Source organism: Nymphaea colorata, chromosome 9 (genome assembly GCF_008831285.2).
Source record: "Nymphaea colorata isolate Beijing-Zhang1983 chromosome 9, ASM883128v2, whole genome shotgun sequence".
NCBI classification, from domain to species: domain Eukaryota; kingdom Viridiplantae; phylum Streptophyta; class Magnoliopsida; order Nymphaeales; family Nymphaeaceae; genus Nymphaea; species Nymphaea colorata.
The window spans coordinates 1,324,055-1,345,198 of NC_045146.1; the positions used below are offsets into that span (position 1 = coordinate 1,324,055).

At 38.5% G+C, this 21,144-nt stretch overlaps 2 protein-coding genes across 4 annotated transcripts; one reads left to right on the forward strand and one right to left on the reverse strand.

Moving 5' to 3' along the window:
- The first annotated feature begins 3,998 nt into the window (after positions 1-3,998).
- Positions 3,999-11,482, forward strand: LOC116261431 (soluble starch synthase 1, chloroplastic/amyloplastic). Of its 3 annotated transcripts, none has more exons than XM_031640176.2 (16): positions 3,999-4,556; positions 4,639-4,903; positions 5,611-5,963; positions 7,109-7,186; positions 7,310-7,434; positions 7,654-7,735; positions 8,126-8,299; positions 8,379-8,460; positions 8,547-8,638; positions 8,756-8,818; positions 8,901-8,990; positions 9,672-9,796; positions 9,945-10,053; positions 10,144-10,199; positions 10,932-10,971; positions 11,140-11,482. In XM_031640176.2, the coding sequence occupies exons 2-16, from the start codon at positions 4,639-4,641 to the stop codon at positions 11,296-11,298; spliced, it is 1,893 nt and encodes a 630-aa protein (XP_031496036.1). In that variant the 5' UTR covers positions 3,999-4,556; the 3' UTR covers positions 11,299-11,482. The 3 variants fall into 3 exon arrangements, with proteins under 3 accessions (XP_031496036.1, XP_031496037.1, XP_031496035.1); XM_031640177.2 differs by having other exon boundaries at positions 3,999-4,519; XM_031640175.2 differs by having other exon boundaries at positions 4,000-4,903.
- Positions 11,483-15,992: 4,510 nt separating this feature from the next.
- Positions 15,993-19,179, reverse strand: LOC116261265 (B2 protein). Its single transcript, XM_031639950.2, has 5 exons — positions 17,936-19,179; positions 17,260-17,360; positions 16,737-16,820; positions 16,521-16,631; positions 15,993-16,355 (listed from the first exon to the last, which is right to left on the reverse strand). Exons 1-5 carry the CDS (start codon positions 18,612-18,614, stop codon positions 16,311-16,313), a joined length of 1,020 nt encoding a protein of 339 aa, XP_031495810.1. The 5' UTR covers positions 18,615-19,179; the 3' UTR covers positions 15,993-16,310.
- Positions 19,180-21,144: the final 1,965 nt, after the last annotated feature.

The following is a 21,144-nucleotide window of genomic DNA, read 5'->3' on the forward strand; positions in this document are numbered from 1 at the left end:
AAATTTCTTTTATAGTCTGTTTACTTTTTTTCATTTTCATTTTTGTCTTTACAATTTTTTTTTTTCAAGTGTGAACTGTAGGTATTTTGATCATTAACCATACTCACGCACAAAAATTCATGCACCAGTATGACGCATATAACCAGATTCGCCAAGACATCGATTTGTTTTGAGCATTTGGGCGACATGAAAACCAGGTTTGAGAAAAACCCAATTTTGGCAAAACTAGCTAGCTCGAGTTTCAGAAGGTGATCAACCAATAACTCGGCGGCCAAAAAAACTGTGTTTTAGAACTCATAAAAGCTAAAATAAAAACTAATTTTTAGAACTCATAAAGAAAAACTTAGTTGTGGGCTTTGTGCTCTCTCTCTTTATCCAACCCCATCAATTTAATCTCACCATAGATACGAATTCTCTGGACTAGAAGTCACGGAAACCATTTTCATGCGACCTTCGTTGTATCTTGTATCAACTGCTGGTTCCATGTTTCATTTCCTTTTATAATACCAATCTGTATTTTTCACTTCGTATTCCATGAATTTATCATGTAATTTATTTCCGTTATGCATATATGCACATGCAAAATATCACGGAGCATACACAAATGATCATATTAATTCTGTTGCCAATTTGAATGTCTACATGAGTCCTTGCATAAAGTAATTCAGCAATGAGATTTGTCACACAATTCATTCCGAATACGGAAACCATAATGAAAGAAGTGGATGACACATTGCTCAAGGGGTATAACATAGCTACGCAGGCAAACAAACAAGTGGATGACACATTACCTGTTTGATTATTGTGGTTACTATTCTTCTGGATTGCAAACGGTAGGATCGTGACACTCAAGCCGAATGTTGTACCGTACCCCGCCCAGGTTCCAATGCAGTTTATGACCCCAGAGGTAAGGAGACTGGGGGGGGGACCTTGGAGCTTCACTTCATGCAGTCGGGTAACCTTCCGCTCACCCAAAATATAATGAAAGAAGAGGGTGAAGTTTGTAAACTGATCACAATCAGAGCTAATCATATTTAACAGACTAAGCAACTTATGACACATAGAGGCTAACAGCCACAAAACTTTCTTGGCCAAAGATGGGTGAGAGTTTCATACTAGAAAACTATTAATTTGGTCTTGGCCACGCTTGGTTGTCTTGCAATGCTCATATACAAAGTTTGCAAGTAAGTCTGGGCATCGGGTTGGCCCGACACCTGAGCTCGAACTCAACCCAAATAAATTAAAAAATATATATTAAATACAAAATAATATATAATATAATTAATTGTAATAAAATATTATAATTATATATAAAAATTAATGAAATATATATTAAAAAATATTGTCGGGCCCACCTAGGCAGCCCAATAATTGATCAGGCCTGCTCGGTGCCCTTTTTTCTGGGGTCGGGCCTGAGCCCGAGTCGGTTCGGGTGCCGGGTATTTGCTGGCGGTTCAGCCCGTGCCCATGCGTTCTGTTGGAGAAGGCCCACCTTTTCATAAGATGTTGTTTTATTATTAGAAATTTGAAACTCATGAATTTGATGTGACATTTTTTTTATATAATAAAAGATCTATTGTAAAATTTATGGTTCATCAAACTAAGGATCTTAAATCAGACCTAAAAGCCATACTTAAATCCTTATTTTGCTTCTTCGCATTAAAAAAATGTTGGATTTAAGATTGGATGAGAGAGTCTCCCATCTTAAATCCACTATTCTCCCTTATAATGTAACTTGAAATGCCACACAATTTCAAATGAACCGAGCCCAGATCGCACTTGCTGGCTCACAAAGAAAAGGCCTCGGATGTCATTTTCTAGAATTTAAGTGCACGGATTTCAATATGGGATTTGGTTGACACCCCCAAGGCTAATAGTAAAAGCATGAAAGTAGTAAGCCATATTTTTTTTTTCTTTTCTAATTTTACTTTTTTTTTTAAAAAAAAAATGGAGCGGCAAAACAGTTTGCTGAAGCAAAATTTGTATCATGTGCATGTGGGCTTTGAATTTGAACTGCTTAGGGAATTGATGGCTTGTTTTTTCATACCATTATTTCGATTCAAAATTCGATTATCTCTTCCCCTCCTCTCTCACACACACACACTCTCTCTCTCTCTCTCTCTTCCCTTCCTCATGTCAAATCCCAGCCAAGCGTTTCCGAGCAAAAACGCTAGGTTGGTTTGGGCCGTCCAAGTAAACAGCTTAAAATCAGATAGGGAGGAACTAATGATAAGGTTGAAAGCTAAAAAAAGATTGAAGAAAAAATCCTGCCAAGATAAAATTAAAATTAATGACAAATGATTTTTTTTTTCTTCACAAAATCAGATTTAGTTTTTCATGTTTATCTTTGTCAAGATTATGAAAAGGTAATATACTTGTATAATCAAATCTCGTGATCACATTTCATGGTGAAAACCATACACGTTTAATAAGCTTTTCATTGCATTTTTTTATTTTTTTTGTAATTTTTTCAAAATGCTATCAAAGCAAGAGCATTTTTTTATTTTTTTTGTAATTTTTTCAAAATGCTATCAAAGTAGGAGAAGAAGATAGAAGCCAAAGATGACCTACCAAAGAGATTGCTGCTTTCTCTGTCAAAGCAAGGACTCTATTTTATTGAAGAAAACTTCATGAAACAAATTTGGGTTTATCGAATCACCTTGCCAAAGAGATGAAATCATGAGCTTTTACAAAGTTCTGTAGCAAACTTGAACATTGGAACCCTTGTCCAATTTAAAGAAAGGACAGTTTGAAGGGAAGATGTTAATGAAAGACAATTGTTTTTAAAGAGATTCAAGAAAAGAATTTCAACAAGATAAATCAAAATAAATAATAAAATAATTTTTTTTTTCACAAAATCAAATTTAAATTTCAATGCTTATCATTGCCAAGATTATAGGAACGCCACCTACTCTTTAATCAAATGGCTTTTAATTGTGAAAAACTATGCAAGTTTAATGAAAATAAGCTTTTCATTTTTCTTTGTAAGCCAACGTGTGTGATGCAATGTGGGCTTGATGCGTAATAACATCACTAGCCGTTGGATACACCAAATAGAGCTTCAGGTCTGGGAGAGGAGGGCGGTGGCAGTTCGCCGGCAAAGATGGGGGAGGCGACGGCCTCCCTTTTTTTTTTTTTTTGGTTTTTTTTTTAAATTTAAAATAAACGTCAAAAGAAACTGAAAGGAGAGGCCATCCGCCTTGTTGAAGAGGTGGGGAAGGCGAGGCCTCCAAAATCTGCCCGACAATCGAGCGTCTGGTAGGTTTTTTTATTGTTTATTAAAGAATAACCCGTTTACATGAACGGTCCAAACCAGCGGAGGGATTGGTCTCACCAATGATTTCTGCATCAATTCAAGGAACAGGACGACCTCCTTTTTATATGGTTGCCCCCACCAATGTCCACTGTTGGACATCCATTAAACTGGGAGAAAAAAAGCATTCATAAATATGGCCAACAAATTAATGGCTCAAAGAGTTCGTGAACGCGGCAGCTGTGTCAAAATTATTCAGAATGATTATGAGGTGTTTAGTGAATTTGATGTGCCAAAGAAATGTTTATGCAATGCCTATACTATAGTAAACATAATATGAAATGATTCAAATAAGTACTTGTTGCTTATGCTCAAAATGCCATGTGAACATGCAGATGGGATAAAAGTTGCAGGAGTCTCTGTCATTATTGACTGATACAAGATCTAGTCTGAACCAGACCTCCAAAACAATTGGTTGCTCCCCAGAAGCCATTTTCATTTTTTGGTCCACTTGATCTCTGCTTTGCGTTGCTTTCTATGGCGATTTCAATCATGTCCTTTTGGGGTCAAAAGCAAGGAAAGCGATGGAGAGTTGGTCTGTTGTTTGGGACAGAGGAAGAGGAAGGATGCCAAGGTTGGAAGGGAAAGGACGGAGAGGGAATTTTTTTTTTTTTTTGTCTTCTCTCTCACTCCGTCCCCGTCCCCACCATCTCTCTGTACTTCTTCTTTCTCTCCCTTGGGTTTTCATGGCCGTTCCAACCATGGGGCTCTCCTCCTCCTTCCTGTCGCTCTCTTCAGATTGGTTACGGACGCAAACTGATCTTACCACGTGGAAGAGGCCGGCTATTCGCGTGCCACGTGTCAGCCGTAGGTCCCTTTTCGAGATACGACGCTCCCACGGGCAAATGTGAGGGGGAGAGAGAGATAGAGAGAGTCCGAGCTTTCCTGAAAAGAGCTTTACCATGTCGCCTGGGGATGTCGAGAGAGCAAGCGTTGGGAGGGGAAGGCTCTGAGACGTAATAACGAGAAAGCTAGGCAGTGGAAGAGAGAGAGAGAGAGAAACCTTAGAGACTAGAGAGAGAAAGTGGCTTTTGAGTTACAGAGGAAGCTGTAGACAGAAGGAATAACTGGTTCTGGAATATAGGCAGAGAACGAGAGAGATCCTTTGTGTAACCGAGTAAACAAGCAAGCGCTCAGGGAGCGAGAGAGAGAGACAGATCATCTCTTTCAATTGATCGCGGTTTTTCCGCTCTTTCTCCGATTCAAGTATTCGCTCTTGGGGCGAAAATTTATCAATTTTTTGGTATTGGGTGTTTGTTTTGTAGTTCTTTGTCGGGGCCAAAGGTTCCTTCTTTATTTTATTCTTTCTTGGGGTCATTTCTTAGATGGAGATTCTCAGGCTTCCAAGCAGTGTTGGCATCCCTGGTTATTCTTGCTCGTCTAGAGGGCAGGTGAATCCTTCGGTTATGGCGTTCAAGAGCTCCATTTGTGTCAGATCGTTTCATTCAAATGTGGGGCGTAGTCTCTGTCTTCCTGGTTTGAGGAGTTATTCAATGAGTGGGAAGCAACAAGGATTCTGCAACTCCGACGATCTAGAGGAGGTTTCACTCGATTGGGAGGAGGAACCTTATGATCTTCAGCCTCCAAGCGGTAATTGATTCGCAATCTCGTTTATTTGGTCCAATAGATACGCTTTTTGAAGTTTCTAGTTTTATATAATTCCTTTGTACGTGAACTTGATTCTATTAATGTGTGGAAGGTGGCCCCGAAGTCATATGACGTTTCTGTTTTAATGCGAACTTGTTGTTTCGTTGGTAGGTTGGCTTTCTGTTTTTTATTGAATATCATTTAATTCTGGAAGCATATTCGCGCCTAAACTTGTGGTAAGTTGTAACGCGATCTCACGGAAGGAACACTGTTAGACATATGGTACGCATTAGGAAAGATTAAAGAGATACCTTCACGTGATCACATTCTACTTATTGTGCTGTTATTGAAGCAGGCTTGTTCAATCACGCACGTAAACATATTGAAATATTCTTAAAAACTTGAAACACAGGTCACACTTTGGAAGAACCTTCTTCTTCTTTCACCCACAGTGTGTATTTTCCATGAATTAATGACCTTCCTGGAAGCATCTATGATGGTACCAATTTGGGGCTTTTTTTTGGCTGAATTTAGCTCAAAACCCATACTTTTCTGGCAAAAGGATACAAAGACTCATAATGCAAGAACTTTGATTGGTCACAGGATGCTTTTTTTTTTTTTTCCCCGTATTGTTCACATGTTGATGATGGAACTTAGTCTCTTTTTATTATTTTAGTAAGCCTACTGACTTTTGAATTACTGTATTATAGGGGATGAGGAAGCTGCTGACCCTGTCCTTTCTGAGGTCATGGATATGGAAGAAGTTCTCACAGTCGAAGTAAACGGAAAAGCTTCCAAAACAAGAACTTATAACATTATCTTTGTAGCTTCTGAGGCTGCTCCTTATTCAAAGACGGGAGGATTGGGAGATGTCTGTGGTTCCTTGCCAATTTCCCTGGGTGGTCGTGGTCATCGAGTAATGGTCGTCACTCCAAGATACATGAATGGAGTTATGGATAAGGCTTTTGCTGGGGCAAAGCTTTACTGTCGAATTAAGGTTGCTTGCTTTGGAGGGGTTCATGAAGTTGCATTCTTTCATGAATATCGAGCTGGTGTTGACTGGGTACAGATCTTAGTTTCTTCTTTATCTGCTCATGTGTTATTGTTATATTTTCTACATCATCCAATCATTGGAAATGTTGCGTTCTCCAATAGTAGATTTTTCTTTTGTCTTTCAGTATAATTTTTTAACTTTTTATGACCATATTAGAAAACACATCCTATTTGATGCCTTTGTCATGCAATATTTTGGAAGTCATGTTTGCTGCTTGTTACTAAATTCAAGGTGATTCCATGCAAAAGAATAAGAGCTCACGAATGGGTGGAAATTTTTATTGGACATCAAAAGCACTAATTACAATATCTTCAAATGCTTTCTTGCATCTATACCAGAGAAAACTGTAGACTCAAATCATGTAGGAGTATAATGGAAACAGAATTTGATACTTGCTTTAGATGCATTTAGCATCCCTTTGTACGGAAACAAGATTAATTACTTTCGTAGATGATCCAGGAGATGTCTTTTGTAAGGAAAATATGACTGTGAGTCTCTTCTCACCGTTGTATACAATAGATATCAACCATTAAGGATGTTTCGACTTTCGAGTGTCTTCCTGAAAACATTTGGTGAAGGCAGTGTAAGGAATCCTTGACTTCTAATTCATTTTTGGTGAAAATATCATTTTTTTTTCATCAAATGGTCCGTATTATCAGCATTTCTTCTTTTTCATCTGTTCACCTTTTATAGTAATTGATACTGTTATTGTTTCATCTCTGCATAGCTGCATTGTTGATGTACTGTTGTGTTCAGTTAATAGCTGAATACATTATCTTCTCAATAAAGGCAGTGTAAATGATTAAAAAATCATCAGAACGCAGATTTACCCTCACGAGACACAAACGCATCATGTGTTATTTTTTAGAGCTTTATATATGGTTGCAAAGGGGTTTGATCTGGTATGGGCATTTTCTCATTTTCTGCTGTAAAAGATTCAAGTCTGACCTCATCTCTGATGTATTTACCTGTCCCATGTCTGAATCACTTGCATCCCTAGCTTCACAACTGTATATTACTCAAATGAAAGTTCTTGTGCTTTAAGTTGATCTATGCTTAATTTGATCGCTGTGCTTCCTATGTTACTGAATAACTCTTTTTCTACTCCAGATCAACTAATGCTTCTTTAGCATGCTCTTCTATCTACTTAACAGATATTTGTTGATCATCCTTCATACCACAGACCTGGCAGTCCTTATGGAGATAAATTTGGCACTTTTGGTGACAATCAGGTAAATGATAATGTACCCATCTTGGGTCGGTGTTTGGGGGGTGGGGGAGCGAGGGTGTGGGCGGGAAGGGTTAATTTTTCGGGTTGAATTTGTGACCAAGTCCTATAATTTTTCTGGTTCCAGTTCCGATTTACTCTACTCTGTCATGCTGCTTGTGAGGCCCCATTGGTGCTTCCCTTGGGTGGATTTACCTATGGAGAGAAATGCTTATTCCTTGTTAATGATTGGCATGCAAGCCTTGTACCCATGTAAGATATTGATCTCAGTAAATTCTCTATTCCATGTCCACACCTCTATATATATATGTATACACACACACACACACACACACACACACACACACACACACACATATATATATATATATATATATATATATATAGGTGGTCTGTGTGTGTATTGTGACTAAATGGTATCAGACCTCTTCATTTTTTTTTTTTGATTTCGCTGTGATATTTGTGGTCCAGTCTATTGGCAGCTAAATATCGTCCACATGGTGTTTATCGAGATGGCCGCTGCATTCTGATAATACATAACCTAGCACATCAGGTTCTTTTTCTCTCTGGTTTGGTTTATTAGATGTTTACTTTTGGTATTTCAGTTGCATATGATCAGGCTGTGTTTATGGTGCGTGGAATAGTTACTATCTTGCATTTTTACAACAATGATTCTTGAAATTACATTGGTCATTATCTTTACATGCTGGGGAAGCTCTATGTCATTAAAGCAGTCCAGCACGAAGACTTCTCACTTATTAAATGTGAAACTATATTGCCTAGAGATCATTAGATTGTTAGCTTCACACATTTTAAATATAATACAATGATAAGTGTTGCTATGATAACGTAAACAGTAAACTATATGTTTGAAATTGCTAAATGTATAGCTACATTGATAACTATGTCAAGTTTATTTTTAATTTTTTTTTTCCAATATAAGGGAGTGGAACCTGCTGTTACTTACGAGAATCTGGGGCTACCGGCTGAGTGGTATGGAGCACTGGAGTGGGTGTTCCCAACATGGGCGAGGAAACATGCCTTAGATAAAGGTGAAACAGTGAATCCTTTGAAGGGAGCAATTGTAACTGCTGATCGGGTTGTCACTGTTAGCCAGGTTTGTTCACATAATGTTAAATTTTGTTGACATTAATTTGTAAATGTGCTGTTGACATTTTGTTCTACATTTTTGGTAGGGATATGCTTGGGAAATAACTACACCGGAAGGTGGAAATGGTCTAGATGAACTCTTGCTCAGCCGTAAAAGTGTCCTAAGTGGTATTATACAAATTATTTAACTTTTAGAAATTTGCCTTCTTTTCTCCAGTGACTCCTGAAAATTGTTTGCTGTTTGCAATTTACAGGTATTACAAATGGTATTGATATTAATGAGTGGGATCCATCTTCGGACAAGTATATTTCATGCAATTATTCTGTTGATGACCTTTCTGGAAAGGTTATCTTTTAATTCCTTGCAAAATTGGCGATGCTTATCTATCTTCTGCCCAGTGGTTCCTGGTTTGTCATTATCCTCAGTGCTATGTCATCTAAGTGGATAGATTTTATTATACAGGTGAGTTGCAAGACTGCTCTGCAAGAAGAGTTACAGTTTGCTATCAGAGCTGACATTCCTTTGGTAAGAGCAAAAAAGTTATGTAAGATATTGACGGTTGATGCCCATGATTTCTCCTCTTTATCTAGATTATTGTAATTTTCAGATTGGATTCATTGGAAGGTTGGATTACCAAAAGGGTATTGATTTGATACGTTGGGCTATGCCGGACCTTCTGCAGGAGGATATTCAGTTTGTAAGTTAGATTTTCAACTGTGATCCTATATGAGGGCACATCACACTTATGATGTCTTCAATGTGAATAACAGGGAACTGAACTCTAACTAAGTTTAAGTAGTGGTTAATTTTACGGTGCAGTTTATATGCATATACATTTTGAGTGCATGAAGCATAAAGTTGCATTGGTCTGCATATATGTTCTCTATGTTCCATTCATTTGTTTACTTTTGATCTGTTGTCTAAGATGTTAATTAAGTTTACTATTCTGCTGACCCCAATCCCCTTGTTAATAGATGTCTCTTACTGGAAAAACAGCTGCAGCAGTTTGTTTATCATTCTGTTCCATATCATTCTGCTCTTTGTTTATTAAGCTATCCTTAGTTCTGTCTTGATGATGTGTGGCTTTCCTGCATTAACAACTTTTGCCTGAAATGAGAAATAGCAATAGCTAACTGCATCTTTCTTAAGTTGCAATATGCTGTTTTTCTTCTTCATGCTCCTCATCCCCCTATCCCCCTTTCCTCCTCCTCCCGGCCATTACTACTAGTAGCAGTTAGGGAGATACAAGGCTAGAACATTTTCACGTGAAATGGCTGTCCACAATCTGTTTTTCCCTTTATATTTATGAGTTTTTTCTACAATCTGTTTTTCCCTTTATATTCCTTAGTTTTTTCTTTAACTCTCTTATTTCTGCCAGGTTATGCTTGGATCGGGGGATGCAGGCACTGAAGAGTGGATGAGGGAAACTGAATCAGCTCACAAGGACAAGTTCCGAGGATGGGTTGGATTTAGTGTTGCAGTTTCTCACAGGATCACTGCTGGGTAAATTCGTAAAGTTTTTTGGTCAATTTTAGAAATATATTTAGTTATCCTGTCATGTGGGATCATCTTCCCTTTGTGCACCCATACATGGGCTTATTCACGAATTATCTAAACTTCTGTATTATGTTACTATATTCTGAATTTTCAGCTGTGATATATTACTGATGCCTTCAAGATTTGAGCCTTGTGGTCTGAACCAGCTGTATGCCATGAGATATGGAACTGTTCCTGTTGTACACTGTACAGGAGGCTTGAGGGTGAGCTGATGCAGGGATAATTCAATGCCTTGGGTTTCTTATCTTAAGAAGTTTGAGTTTCACTCTGAGTCTTCTGGTTAAAATTTCCAGGACACGGTGGAAAATTTTGATCCTTTTGCTGATGATGGTGAAGGTCGTGGCACTGGGTGCGTCGTCTCTTTCCTAGAACAGTTTTGAGGAGCTTTATTGTGTTCATTCATGATAAATGATGCTTAGGCATGTTCATGGGATTTTTTGTTTCAATGATGTGAAAGTTGTTCTTCTGCTTCATATTATTATTTTTGAACTGGAATAAATTTTGTCAAAAGAAAGCACATCTGTATTTGCTTCGTGTTGCATCCACTTTAAATTGACAGACCTTAGCTTGGAACAGGGTGATAGATATAGCTGATTGACTACTAAGGTAGAAAGGCGAAGACAACGTCTTGAAATATCTTTGGAGTATTCTGCTTCATTTCTTCAGGATCTGTTAAATGCCAAGTAGCACAATCCAGCAACGCTGTAGGCTCATAATAGAAAAAGTTTCCAATAAGTTCAAGCTGTTATAAGGACTGTATTCTTGATTGAGTTTTTTGCCGTACTTCATCTCAAATGCAAGTTGGCAATGAATAAGGCTACATCATGTGAGACTCTAGAAAAGTCTGTATGTCTAAGAAGCCATTGCAAGCAAGGATGCATGTTCTTATTTGATCCCAAACATGTTTTGATTAATTTCTAGATTCACGACGCAGCACACTGAGGTTTTACTCCTTTCATCGTATGGCTAGTCATGAATGGTGTTGTTGGACTAGTAGCTGAAACATCTATATGCATGATTGTCATGCCAATTTCTATTTTGTTGCAAATTTTAGTATTTGACATTGTTTTCTTTCCAACAGATGGGCCTTTTCTCCACTGTCCAAGGAAGCTATGTTGGGGGTAAGTTAAAGGAGAAGATTACAAATTGTAGTTATTATGAGCTGAAATTTCTGTGGAAATTAGTAGCTTCCAGATCAGTTTCACTTATCATGATGAAATCTTACATATCTTACTCAAGGCTTGATTAGGTATTTACTGGTGTTTTGCTTTGTCGATGTTCTAAAGCAGACTTTGAGAATTGCCATCGAGACTTACAGAGATCATAAAGCCTCATGGGAACGACTGATGAAGAGAGGAATGAAAAGAGATTCTTCATGGCAGAATGCAGCTGTTCAGTATGAGCAAATTTTCGAGTGGGCGCTAATGGACCCGCCCTATGTTCGTTAAATCATTATTCGTTTCACTGAGATGGGTGCTGCCCGTCTTTCAATTTTTTTTTTTTGGCTCCAAATGTTTCAAGCATTAAATTAGTTTATTGCATTTATTTATTAACCTGAATAAGAGGATCCTGTCTAGTGTAAAGCACGTTTTTTTCTCAAAAAGTTTGTTGCGCCTTTGCTGCTTCTTTTTCCTTTTCTTAGTTATTTTTCACTAATATTAACGATCGAGCATTTTAAAAATGGAGACATAGACACATGATGTCGTGGGATCTTATTAAGCAGAAGATAGTCACAAGTATAATTTTCGGTTTTTCCTCGATCAACATTTTCTTCGCTGCTTTGGCCAAACTTGTTTTTTCAAGAAAGTCTTGAGATTTTAAAAAAATAAAATATGTAAAATAATATACAAATTATGAAATTAAGAGTTTTATGCTAAGTTCCTCATAGACATGTTAAAAAGTTGAACTATCTGTTAAAAATTTTGAAATAAACAAAAGCAATGGAATATATGAAAATACATTTGAAAAAATCGATGACGAGAGTGACATACTTCGTACGCAGGGGAATTCAGTTTATCTCCCTCCTTTTTGCTCACGTTGTTGGACATTAAAAAAACATATAGAGTGGTCTGTATTATCTTATTGTTAGGTAGATATATATATATATATATATATATATATATATATATATATAAAATCACTACTGAACCCGTGACTCTAGATATTCCTTGCGGCAAGAAACATCAATTATATAAATGTATATATCTCTTACGGCAGGGGACATCAAAGCAACACCGTCTAATCAATTGTGATCGGACAATTCACCGAATTTTAATAAAAGAGCTTATGAGTCGCGAATCTCCCGCAACTCCTCCTCCCTCGAGTTATTTTCTCTCTCCTCTTTGTTTATATATATATATATATTATATAAAAGAATGGCAGAATTATATAATAAAACAGATTTTGTCTGATTTATTGTGATATATGGTTGAAAGAAAAATAATAAGAACAAAGTATTTAATCTCTTCGCCATACAATACTAGTGTACATATCTCTTTTTCCTGATTTTTCTTTCATCTATCACAATAAACCATGCACCCTTTATAAGCCAAAAGGGTGAGGTCCCCCCCCCCCTTTTGTTTATGCATGTTTTGAAAAGCAGGGTGGCAAGAAAGGCCACGACCTCCCCTGCCTCAGCCATTTATTTAATGTAGAAACCTCAGCCATTTATTTAATGTAGAAAAAGAAAGGAGGCAGTTCCCTTCCCCATCGTCTCTAGCGGAGACCGCCTCCTTCACCCCCAATTATGGGGCAGGCAACGGCCTCCTCTTTCGTGGCGGTGTGGCGGACTCCATGTCAAGGTTATATATATATATATATATATATATATATGAAAAAACATATATAAGGGGGCTGCCTGGGCCATGGGCCCAGGCAAGCATAGGAAAAAAAATTATTTATATTTAAAAATTCAAATTTTTTTAATTTGGTCTGGCCCGTCGTTTCTTTTAACCCGACCCTCAAAAAAATCCTTGCTTCGCCCCAGCATGTATGGTCCACTCTCCAAACCAGACTAGGGTTTTTTATGCATATTTATTTTTTATATGGATGCTCTATTATTAAACATTAAATGAAGTAGGAGTTCCATCCTCAGAATTGGCTAAGGGTGGGTATCAGGCTGGGCTGGGCCCAGGCCCGATTGGCCGGGGTCAGCCCGGCCCGGCCCATTTAGCCGGCTCGGGTCAGCCCGGCCCGGCCCATTTAGCCGGTTAAGATTGAAAAAAGTGATTTTTTTAATTTTTTTGTTTTAATAATATATATTTATGATTAGTAAATATATTTTACATTTAAAAAATATTTTATAATCACAAATTATTTTTTAGTTTTAAATGGGCCTGGCTCACCGGCCTGGCCCGATGCCCACCCTTAGAATTAGAATTGGCTGAATGAATGGGCAAGTGGCAAAATAGCTTCCTCAATGTAAACCCACTCCCAAATGAAGCGATGCCCATAAAAGTCCCCTTATTAGCGGTTTTATCAATGTTCCTTTTGGGGATCCAAAGAAGCAATGACTGAAAATTGTGGCCTCGAGAACTTTTTTTTTTTATGGGTTCAAAAGCGAAAACGAATAATGAAACTATAGTTCTTAATACACATCTTAAATATATCTACACCTTTGGTGGAAATAAATTAAATTCGAACGTATGAGTCCCAATTAGATTGTGTGATTGATTTTTTGATAATAAAAAATTATGTACTTTTAGAAACTGATTGTAAGATCATCAACGATTTTGATATAAATCAGATTCTATAAACTCAAAAGCTGATCCATAAAACCAGAAAGAAAGAAAAAAGGAAGAAGGAAAAAATCCAGAGATGCGCACATGATTATTTAAGGTAGAATATAAGAGTTTTCCATGTGAACCGACCTGTGTGGCTGGAGAGTGGTCTGCACGTTGGTGCTAACTAACTGCTAACCGAGGATTTACAAAAGTTTGAATTTAAAAAACGCATTTTTTCGAAAAAAACATGAAAAAAATGTGATAAATTAAATGGCCATTTAAAACTTCAAAAAATGAGTTTTTTTGAAAAAACATTAAAAATAAATAACAAGATTTTAACGGTTTTATTGCATTTTTTTCACTTTTTTTTATAATTTTCATTTTTTTTAATGCCAAACAGTTTTATTTTATTGTCTGTTTTTTATTTATTGCAAATCTACTTATCTTTGATGTTTATGTTATTAGTTTCTCACTTATTTTATTTTCTCTCTATTTTTAATTTTTTAAAATCTTTAAAAAATTACCATACTTTTTCTTTTTTTTTAAGCTCGCCACATTATACCCGAGAAAAACCTCGCTGTTTAAAACTCTAAGACATTATTTGTGACTATGGCTTGAATCTACGCCTTTCCTTTTAGCTATGAGTGATAGAATTAAGATTCACCATCCCTCCTTCCAATTCTAAGTTCTTCCATATAATTTATAGCAACAGTATATCATTCAACTTAACTATTGTGCTCTACTATTTTTTAAAATCAAAACCAGAGACGTGCTATTCATGTATCATCAATTCGATCAATTATGTTATGCTATATCCTTCATCTTTGGTAACGTGCTCTACCATTTTTGAAAATCGAACTAAAGATGTACCCTCAATTTAACCAATTATGTTATGCTTGTTGAAGCCAAAATCATGCCTCTCCATTACAGACAAAATGATCAAAATGCCCTACAAAACAGAAAAAACTAAAGGGGACAATCAAAGAATACAACTAGAAAAGTAATTTTTTAATGAAAATAATAACCTTATTACCCCCGCATCTCCAAGAATGGCATCATACGAGCACTAGTTTTTAATACACAGGACCCGATCCTCATCTAACGTATACCACATTTGGGTGTCCCGGATCCGATGCACTTGCGACAAGGACATGGGTCCATACTGAACTAGAATCTGGACTGTTCATTTTGTTCGGATTTAGGCACCAATTGAACGGTTGAAGATTGTGTTTATGTGACCAGTTGGAAGACAAACATTAACCATGGCGTTGGTGTGAGCCACTGCCCACACTAGGACAATAAAAAATTTTATTGAAAAAATGAAAAATGGTGTTGTGATGACTTAACATTAAGGGGTGTAGCATAATTGGTCGGGCAGACTGTTTGTAGAAGGTGCATCATTAATTCGATTTTCGTAAGTGCTACCTTCATTGGATCATAAATTATGAGATCACAACACTTGGGACTTCTTTTCTGGGCAATGAATTATTAACTTGAACATTGCAAACCTGTGCTGGTGATTTCAATGTCCCTTTGCTAAGATATAATGGTTCCTGCACTGCATGCAAGTGGTAGGGTTGGTTGTTTCCGAGTTTGATGTGGCTACAATCAAACCCTCATTACTGGTGGAGCCACCACTGATGTCATGCTGCGTAGTGATTTCTTCTTCCTTACTTTATTGGCGTGGACATTCATGCATCTCTGCGCCCTGGTTTATGTCATAATATTGTGTATGAAGTTGACAGCAGCCACTTGGATCACGAGCGACCATTCAAGATGCTTGTTTGGTTGAGATGTTACTTTCAAAGTCATCTTCTGGTTCTTTTCACACCATTACTTCCGCGTTGGCTGACTGATTCATCCTAAAGAGAGATCGCGAGAAAGAATAAAAGAAGACCTTTTTGCTGTTTCCTGAAAGTTACGGCCTTTTGTTAGGTGTTCTTTCTTTTTGCCTTGTTTCTGTAACGATGATCGCTAAGGCTTACATAAGTTAGGCATCCAGCCAGTTCACAATCTCATCTCGGTTCACAAAATTTGAACTTACATGAATTGCAACTACTTATCAGGAAGTGGTCGAAAAGCAGGTTCAATTTATCCAAGGAAAGTTTGGCCTGGACAATTATCTTTATTTTGAGGGTGAAAATAGTCCTCGTTTGAAGGGCACAATTCCTCCTCCCACTTTAAGATGAATTAGGATGAAAAAGGCATGGTTTCAGCGTGAACATTTGACAGCATTTACATATAGGGATATGTATGTAATCAACTATCATCAGTTCGCTGAAATTTTATTTCAAATACTAACAAGCCATACGACAGGTCCTGAAGACTTGAACACCCATCCGCGCCTAAAGATGGATGAGAGAGAGAGAGAGAGAGAGAGAGAGAGAGAGAGAGAGAGAGAGAGAGAGCAGTTTCATACGTGAGTCAGATCCGATATAACATTGCCCATAAGAGTATTAGTACCTGGGAGCACTTCATATGCAACTCTGAATGGATAAAACATTACCCATAAGAGTACAAGTACCAAAGTTTATCATAAATACATGTTTTTTTTCTCCTACATTGTGTTTTCAACTTACTAATACATATCCAGTTTGGTACGCGCCATACTGGACTCTTGGTGCTGAGTTTCCGTGTCTCCATGTCAACTGGAGGATCAAACCTTTTCTCCTACTGTATTATTGGCAAAACCGACGTATAGTACTGTATTTTAAAGACCGCTTTCGAGTCTCAGACTCTCAAGCATTGCTCTTCTCCTCAAAGATGTCCAGGAGCGCGAGAGCCTGAGGAAAACAGAGTAGAAAAGTCATATCAATACAAAGAGAGGAAGTGTGTGCATATATATATATATATATATATATATATATATATATATATATATATATATATATATATATATATATATAGAGAGAGAGAGAGAGAGAGAGAGAGAGAGAGAGCGAGCTTACCTCTGGTATGCTGAGCTGAAGACGGAATTTGGGACCATCATAGTGATGAAGTACAGGCCTGAAAGAATCTTCCTCTAGCGGTGGGCATACCTTCCTAGTAACAACTTTCACCTAATCCATCCAAAGTTCCAAACAATGTTACAAGAAAGAATTAAGAATCCGGGAGAACAGCACATCGGCTAAGATAAACAATTTCATTTTCTCATAGAGATTTACCTGTGCAGGGAACCGCGACTCTCCGGGACATTTCTTATCCTCCCAAGCCATGGGATCGATGTTGGTACCCCCAAAGCTGGCAGCCTGCAGAGAAGAAGCTTCATGATTAGTTTAGTTTAGGAAAGCAAAAAGCAATCTGGATCTAAAACTACATGGCTAATGGCCCTGTATTTGTGATAATAAATTGATCGTTTGCACCCCATTAAGATACATAAATTTAGCAGCTTTGTGACTATATTCTACCACATAGAGCAGGCATCTAAAGTGGGAACTAAAAAGGGGGAAGGTGACGTGAATGAATCCATTCATCCACATGATGACATATGACACTTGGGTTGTCAAGTGACGATTCATCCATTGTGAAAAGCCACAAAGTGGGGCAAGTGGTAGTTGATCCTATGACAAGTGAACAACCCGTAATGGTTGGCTCACCTGCCGTTGATACAGGTCTCCACAGACATGGTCTGGTTCTTCTTCAAGCATTAGGTTCATGAAAAGATGGAACAAATGACGAGAGCATTACCTCGAATATGCCATGCAGCTGATGGGTTGAATAATTGTACAAGAACAGAGGCAGTCCCGGAGTTATGGCTCTGACAGAGTCACGGTATCTTTGCGGCAAACCTGTAAAAATATGAGATAAGAATCGTTATCAAAATGAAATATGAAAAAAAGTACGGTATCTATACGAATCGAGTTATTAAAAAGGTGCTTCTCTTGATCCCAAAAACAAAAGTGATTTAAACAGGAATGAAACTGGTTTTCTGGACTAAGTAAACTTGATTATCTCTCTCGTAACACCAGTTTCCCTTCTTCGGTGTCAATAATTAATGGGAATAGAATTTGATTCCTTAAGAATGAAGCCAATAATTATTGGGGACTGAGCACATTATTTCCAAATGAAGCGATCATGATATGGAACTATTATCTCAATATCGCTGAGGCAGGGAGAATCAAGAGAGAATCGAAAGGCAAACACATGACAAAATTATTACTTTTCTCGGTGTCGCGACTTGTCCTGATTCGAAGCCGATACTGTGCAATTCAAAACTCCATTTGAGTCATGGAATCCACTTTTCATGGATTCATATGCAAGAGGCTTTTAACACCCACAAGTCGATTCCTCCAATTTCACCAACCCAACATGTATCATAGCTAAAAAATATCTAAACAATATCAGAGGGAGAGAGAGAGCATACCAAATAGTTGCCGACGAAGATCGTCCTCCATGGTGTCGTTGTTGCAGACGAAGATGTACCCTCCAAGCTGCTCGCCCCGCGGCAGAGACTCGGAGGGAGGGAGGGTCTTGAACCTCTTGTCAACGGCAGTCGCGTTGCCGCCATTATTCCCTTTCCCATGCTTCGCACCAACGCCATTATTGTTGCTGTTGTTGTTTGGCTTGCCACTGCTTCCGTTATGATTGTACTTGTTCACCTTCGGGTTCTCTGCCACCCTGCCGTTGACAGAGCTCTTGCCCATGGCCGCCTTCGATCCTCCGAATTTCCACCCGTCATTGAAGGCGTTCATCTCTGAGTTGCCCTTCTGCTTAGCCTTCCCCTTTCCGTCCGGGTTCCTCCAACTCTCCATCTTCTCATTTGTCCTCTTCTCGTTCACCCGATCGTTCATCCGTTTCTCGTTCACCCGATCGTTCGTCCAGTTCTCGTTCACCCGATCGTTCAGCCAGTTCCCGTTCACCCGATCGTCCGATCTCGACCAGATGCTGTCTCCGATGGAGAGATTGGAGAAGCTGTTGATGTGGGAACTCGAATTGAACGCCCATCTGTTGTTTAAGAAATCATCCGGCCCTCCGGCGCTGTTCCCGGGCAGGTCCAGGCGCAGCTTGTCGCTGAATTGCCAGAATGATTGCTGGCTGTCCATCTTCTGAGTCTGATCTCCTCCGATTCGACCAAGCAACGAACAAAAAGAAAAAGTCGGCTTTTCAAACGTGCGAAGTTTTACACTCCAAATAAGCCTCAAAAAACTGGTTTTTTACTCGAATTCTCTTTCCAAAAGAGCCCGAGAACGAATTCGCCGGCAAATCTTCGCCGATAAGATTCAGAAAACCCTTGAAATTCTCCAAACTCTTCCCCAAAAGCGAACACGTCGATCGATCGACCTTCACGCGACTCGTACAAGCTCTGATCAACTCGAACCTTCCAATCCAACAACGATCACTCACTCAAAACACACCACCACCAAACTAAAGATCACAACTTGTGGGTCTCCCACAGCCGTTCCTCCAAATTCCGTCCGAAAAAACACTGCAGAGATTTAGGAGGAAGAAGATAATTTTCCCTGAGTTCTGCGTTCTAGAGAGAGGGAGACGGAAGAAAAATGTGAAGGCGATGAAGAGCGAAGACTAGTAGACCCCGATTTTTATAAACAACGATCGGAACGCGTCGGCGGAGAGAGAAAGTAGAGAGAGAAAACGCGTTTTTATCGGGAAAACGGAGACGAAAAAACGAAGAACAATGGCGGAAGCGAGCTTTCCAGGAAGCAGCGCCCTCCTTCTAGAAGGAGCCAAAAGAACGTTCTACCCTCTCGAACTTCAAAAAGCGCGAACCTGTCCTCTCCGCCGCAGTCGGTGGTAATTACGTCTTCCAGGTGTTACTGACCGTCCGATCTTCCACGTGGAGGGCTTGGACCATTCTTATGTGAGCAGCGCCGGCTTTCGCTGAAGACTGAACAGAAAAGGTTACTGCTCAGGTATCGGCCTGATTCGGTTTCAATTGAATCGGATCGGTGGCAAATCGGTTCGTTTTTTCCAATTGCTTAAAATATTCACGAAGCTTTTTTTTATGGATATATAAATAATTATTTACCAATTTAATTAAATAGCTGAATTTATTAAAAAATATTAATAAATCAGCAGCCAGACCGATTCAGATTCGATCATTCATAAGTGAATCGGGCTAAATGGTCAAGTCCGATGGCCGATTCAAGGACTTCAACGGTCGAGTGAAAATGTAAACTCTCAACAGTCAAAACGTTTACGTTGAAATTCAGCACTTCTGCAGTCCAAGTCGCCGCTGGCTAAGGATATTTTTGGTATTTCCTTTTATCTGAAAGTTTTCTATCAGTATTTTTTAGATATATATATTTTTTAATTTAATGAAAAATAAAAAGCTGCTCCACTTTGCCTTAGCCATGAAGGCAAAGCAAGCCACTTCTGCTTGACCAACCCAATAAAAAATATGGCTGACCAACCACATGGGTTTCTGACACGTGGCACACTTTGGACACACTTGCTTGGAAGCGTGGACAACGCGGCCGGTTGAGACTGAGGCTGCTCCGCTCCACTTCCTTTGAATCGAATGGGGGACCCGAAGATTCGGACCCGAAGTGAGCCAACCTGATAGATAGAGTGAATCGGATCCGGATTTGGATCAGTTCATTGCCAACAGGATCCGGTCTGAATGCCAATCGAAAGCAGACTCGATATGCAGCTTAGGCGAGTAAATATAAAACTGAATCGCAGAAAGATAATTTCTTCAAAAAATTTTCACCACTAACATTTCTTTTAAGTCTGTTTCTCAACAAGTTCACATTTCTTACACTCCCTCTTTGCATGCACGTCGTTGTGTTTGTTGCACCATCTATCTAATTAATTATATACTGGATTTTATTTCCATATCGTACATACCTAAAACGTGAATAATATGCCATCTTCAGCGATTATATATATATATATATATGTGTGTATCGATTATATATATATATATATATGTGTGTGTATGTATATGGATTACTGAGATTCACATTTTGTTTAAACTGTAAACTGAAGATCTCCCAAAATACACATTTTAATAGAGCCTCGGATCTAAGATATGAAACTATCAAATACAACCTTTTAAGTATTAACATATTAGCCAGGTCCTTTTGTTTTGTTTCATCAAGACCTTGAGGTAGACTCGAGTTTGGTTCGTTTTAAGTTTGAATGATCAGACATGAGGAACGAATGCAGCCTTGGACCCTAAAGACAACGAGAAAAAAAAGGGGGTGGATGGGATGACTTTTGCCCTCAATTAGAGAGTGGCGTACTTCTATCATTGCCGACTTTGTTCCGACAAAAGCTAGACAAACTTCAAACATTTATCTAAATGGTTCAAACTCGAACTCAACTCACTTGCAGCCCCATTTTTTTAAGTGCATGGGATGGTCAGTTTTATGCGATTTACACTTTCAAATTTAACAAATATGAAACCCAACTGTCTGGAAGAGAGGCCATAGCCCCCATGTCCCCGCCCTTAGGGTTCAAAGCTCACTTCGGGACCAATATAATACATGAGAGTAGTTCCATGGGCGAAGTGGCTGCCACGGGAGTCGACACAGCAACCCCCTTTATGTGCACCACAACCTTGGGGCTTATGAATATGTTGATTAAGAAAAATCTCGTTTAGTATCATGC

Coding starts and splice junctions, on each gene's coding strand:
- LOC116261431 (XM_031640176.2), top strand. CDS start 4,639: ATGGAGATTCTCAGGCTTCCAAGCAGTGTTGGCATCCCTGGTTATTCT. Junction 5,964..7,108: donor ATCGAGCTGGTGTTGACTGG/GTACAGATCTTA, acceptor TCTACTTAACAG/ATATTTGTTGATCATCCTTC. Junction 8,819..8,900: donor TCAGAGCTGACATTCCTTTG/GTAAGAGCAAAA, acceptor TGTAATTTTCAG/ATTGGATTCATTGGAAGGTT.
- LOC116261265 (XM_031639950.2), bottom strand. CDS start 18,614: ATGGACAGCCAGCAATCATTCTGGCAATTCAGCGACAAGCTGCGCCTG. Junction 16,821..17,259: donor AGCTGCATGGCATATTCGAG/GTAATGCTCTCG, acceptor TCTTCTCTGCAG/GCTGCCAGCTTTGGGGGTAC. Junction 16,632..16,736: donor AGTCGCGGTTCCCTGCACAG/GTAAATCTCTAT, acceptor TGGATGGATTAG/GTGAAAGTTGTTACTAGGAA.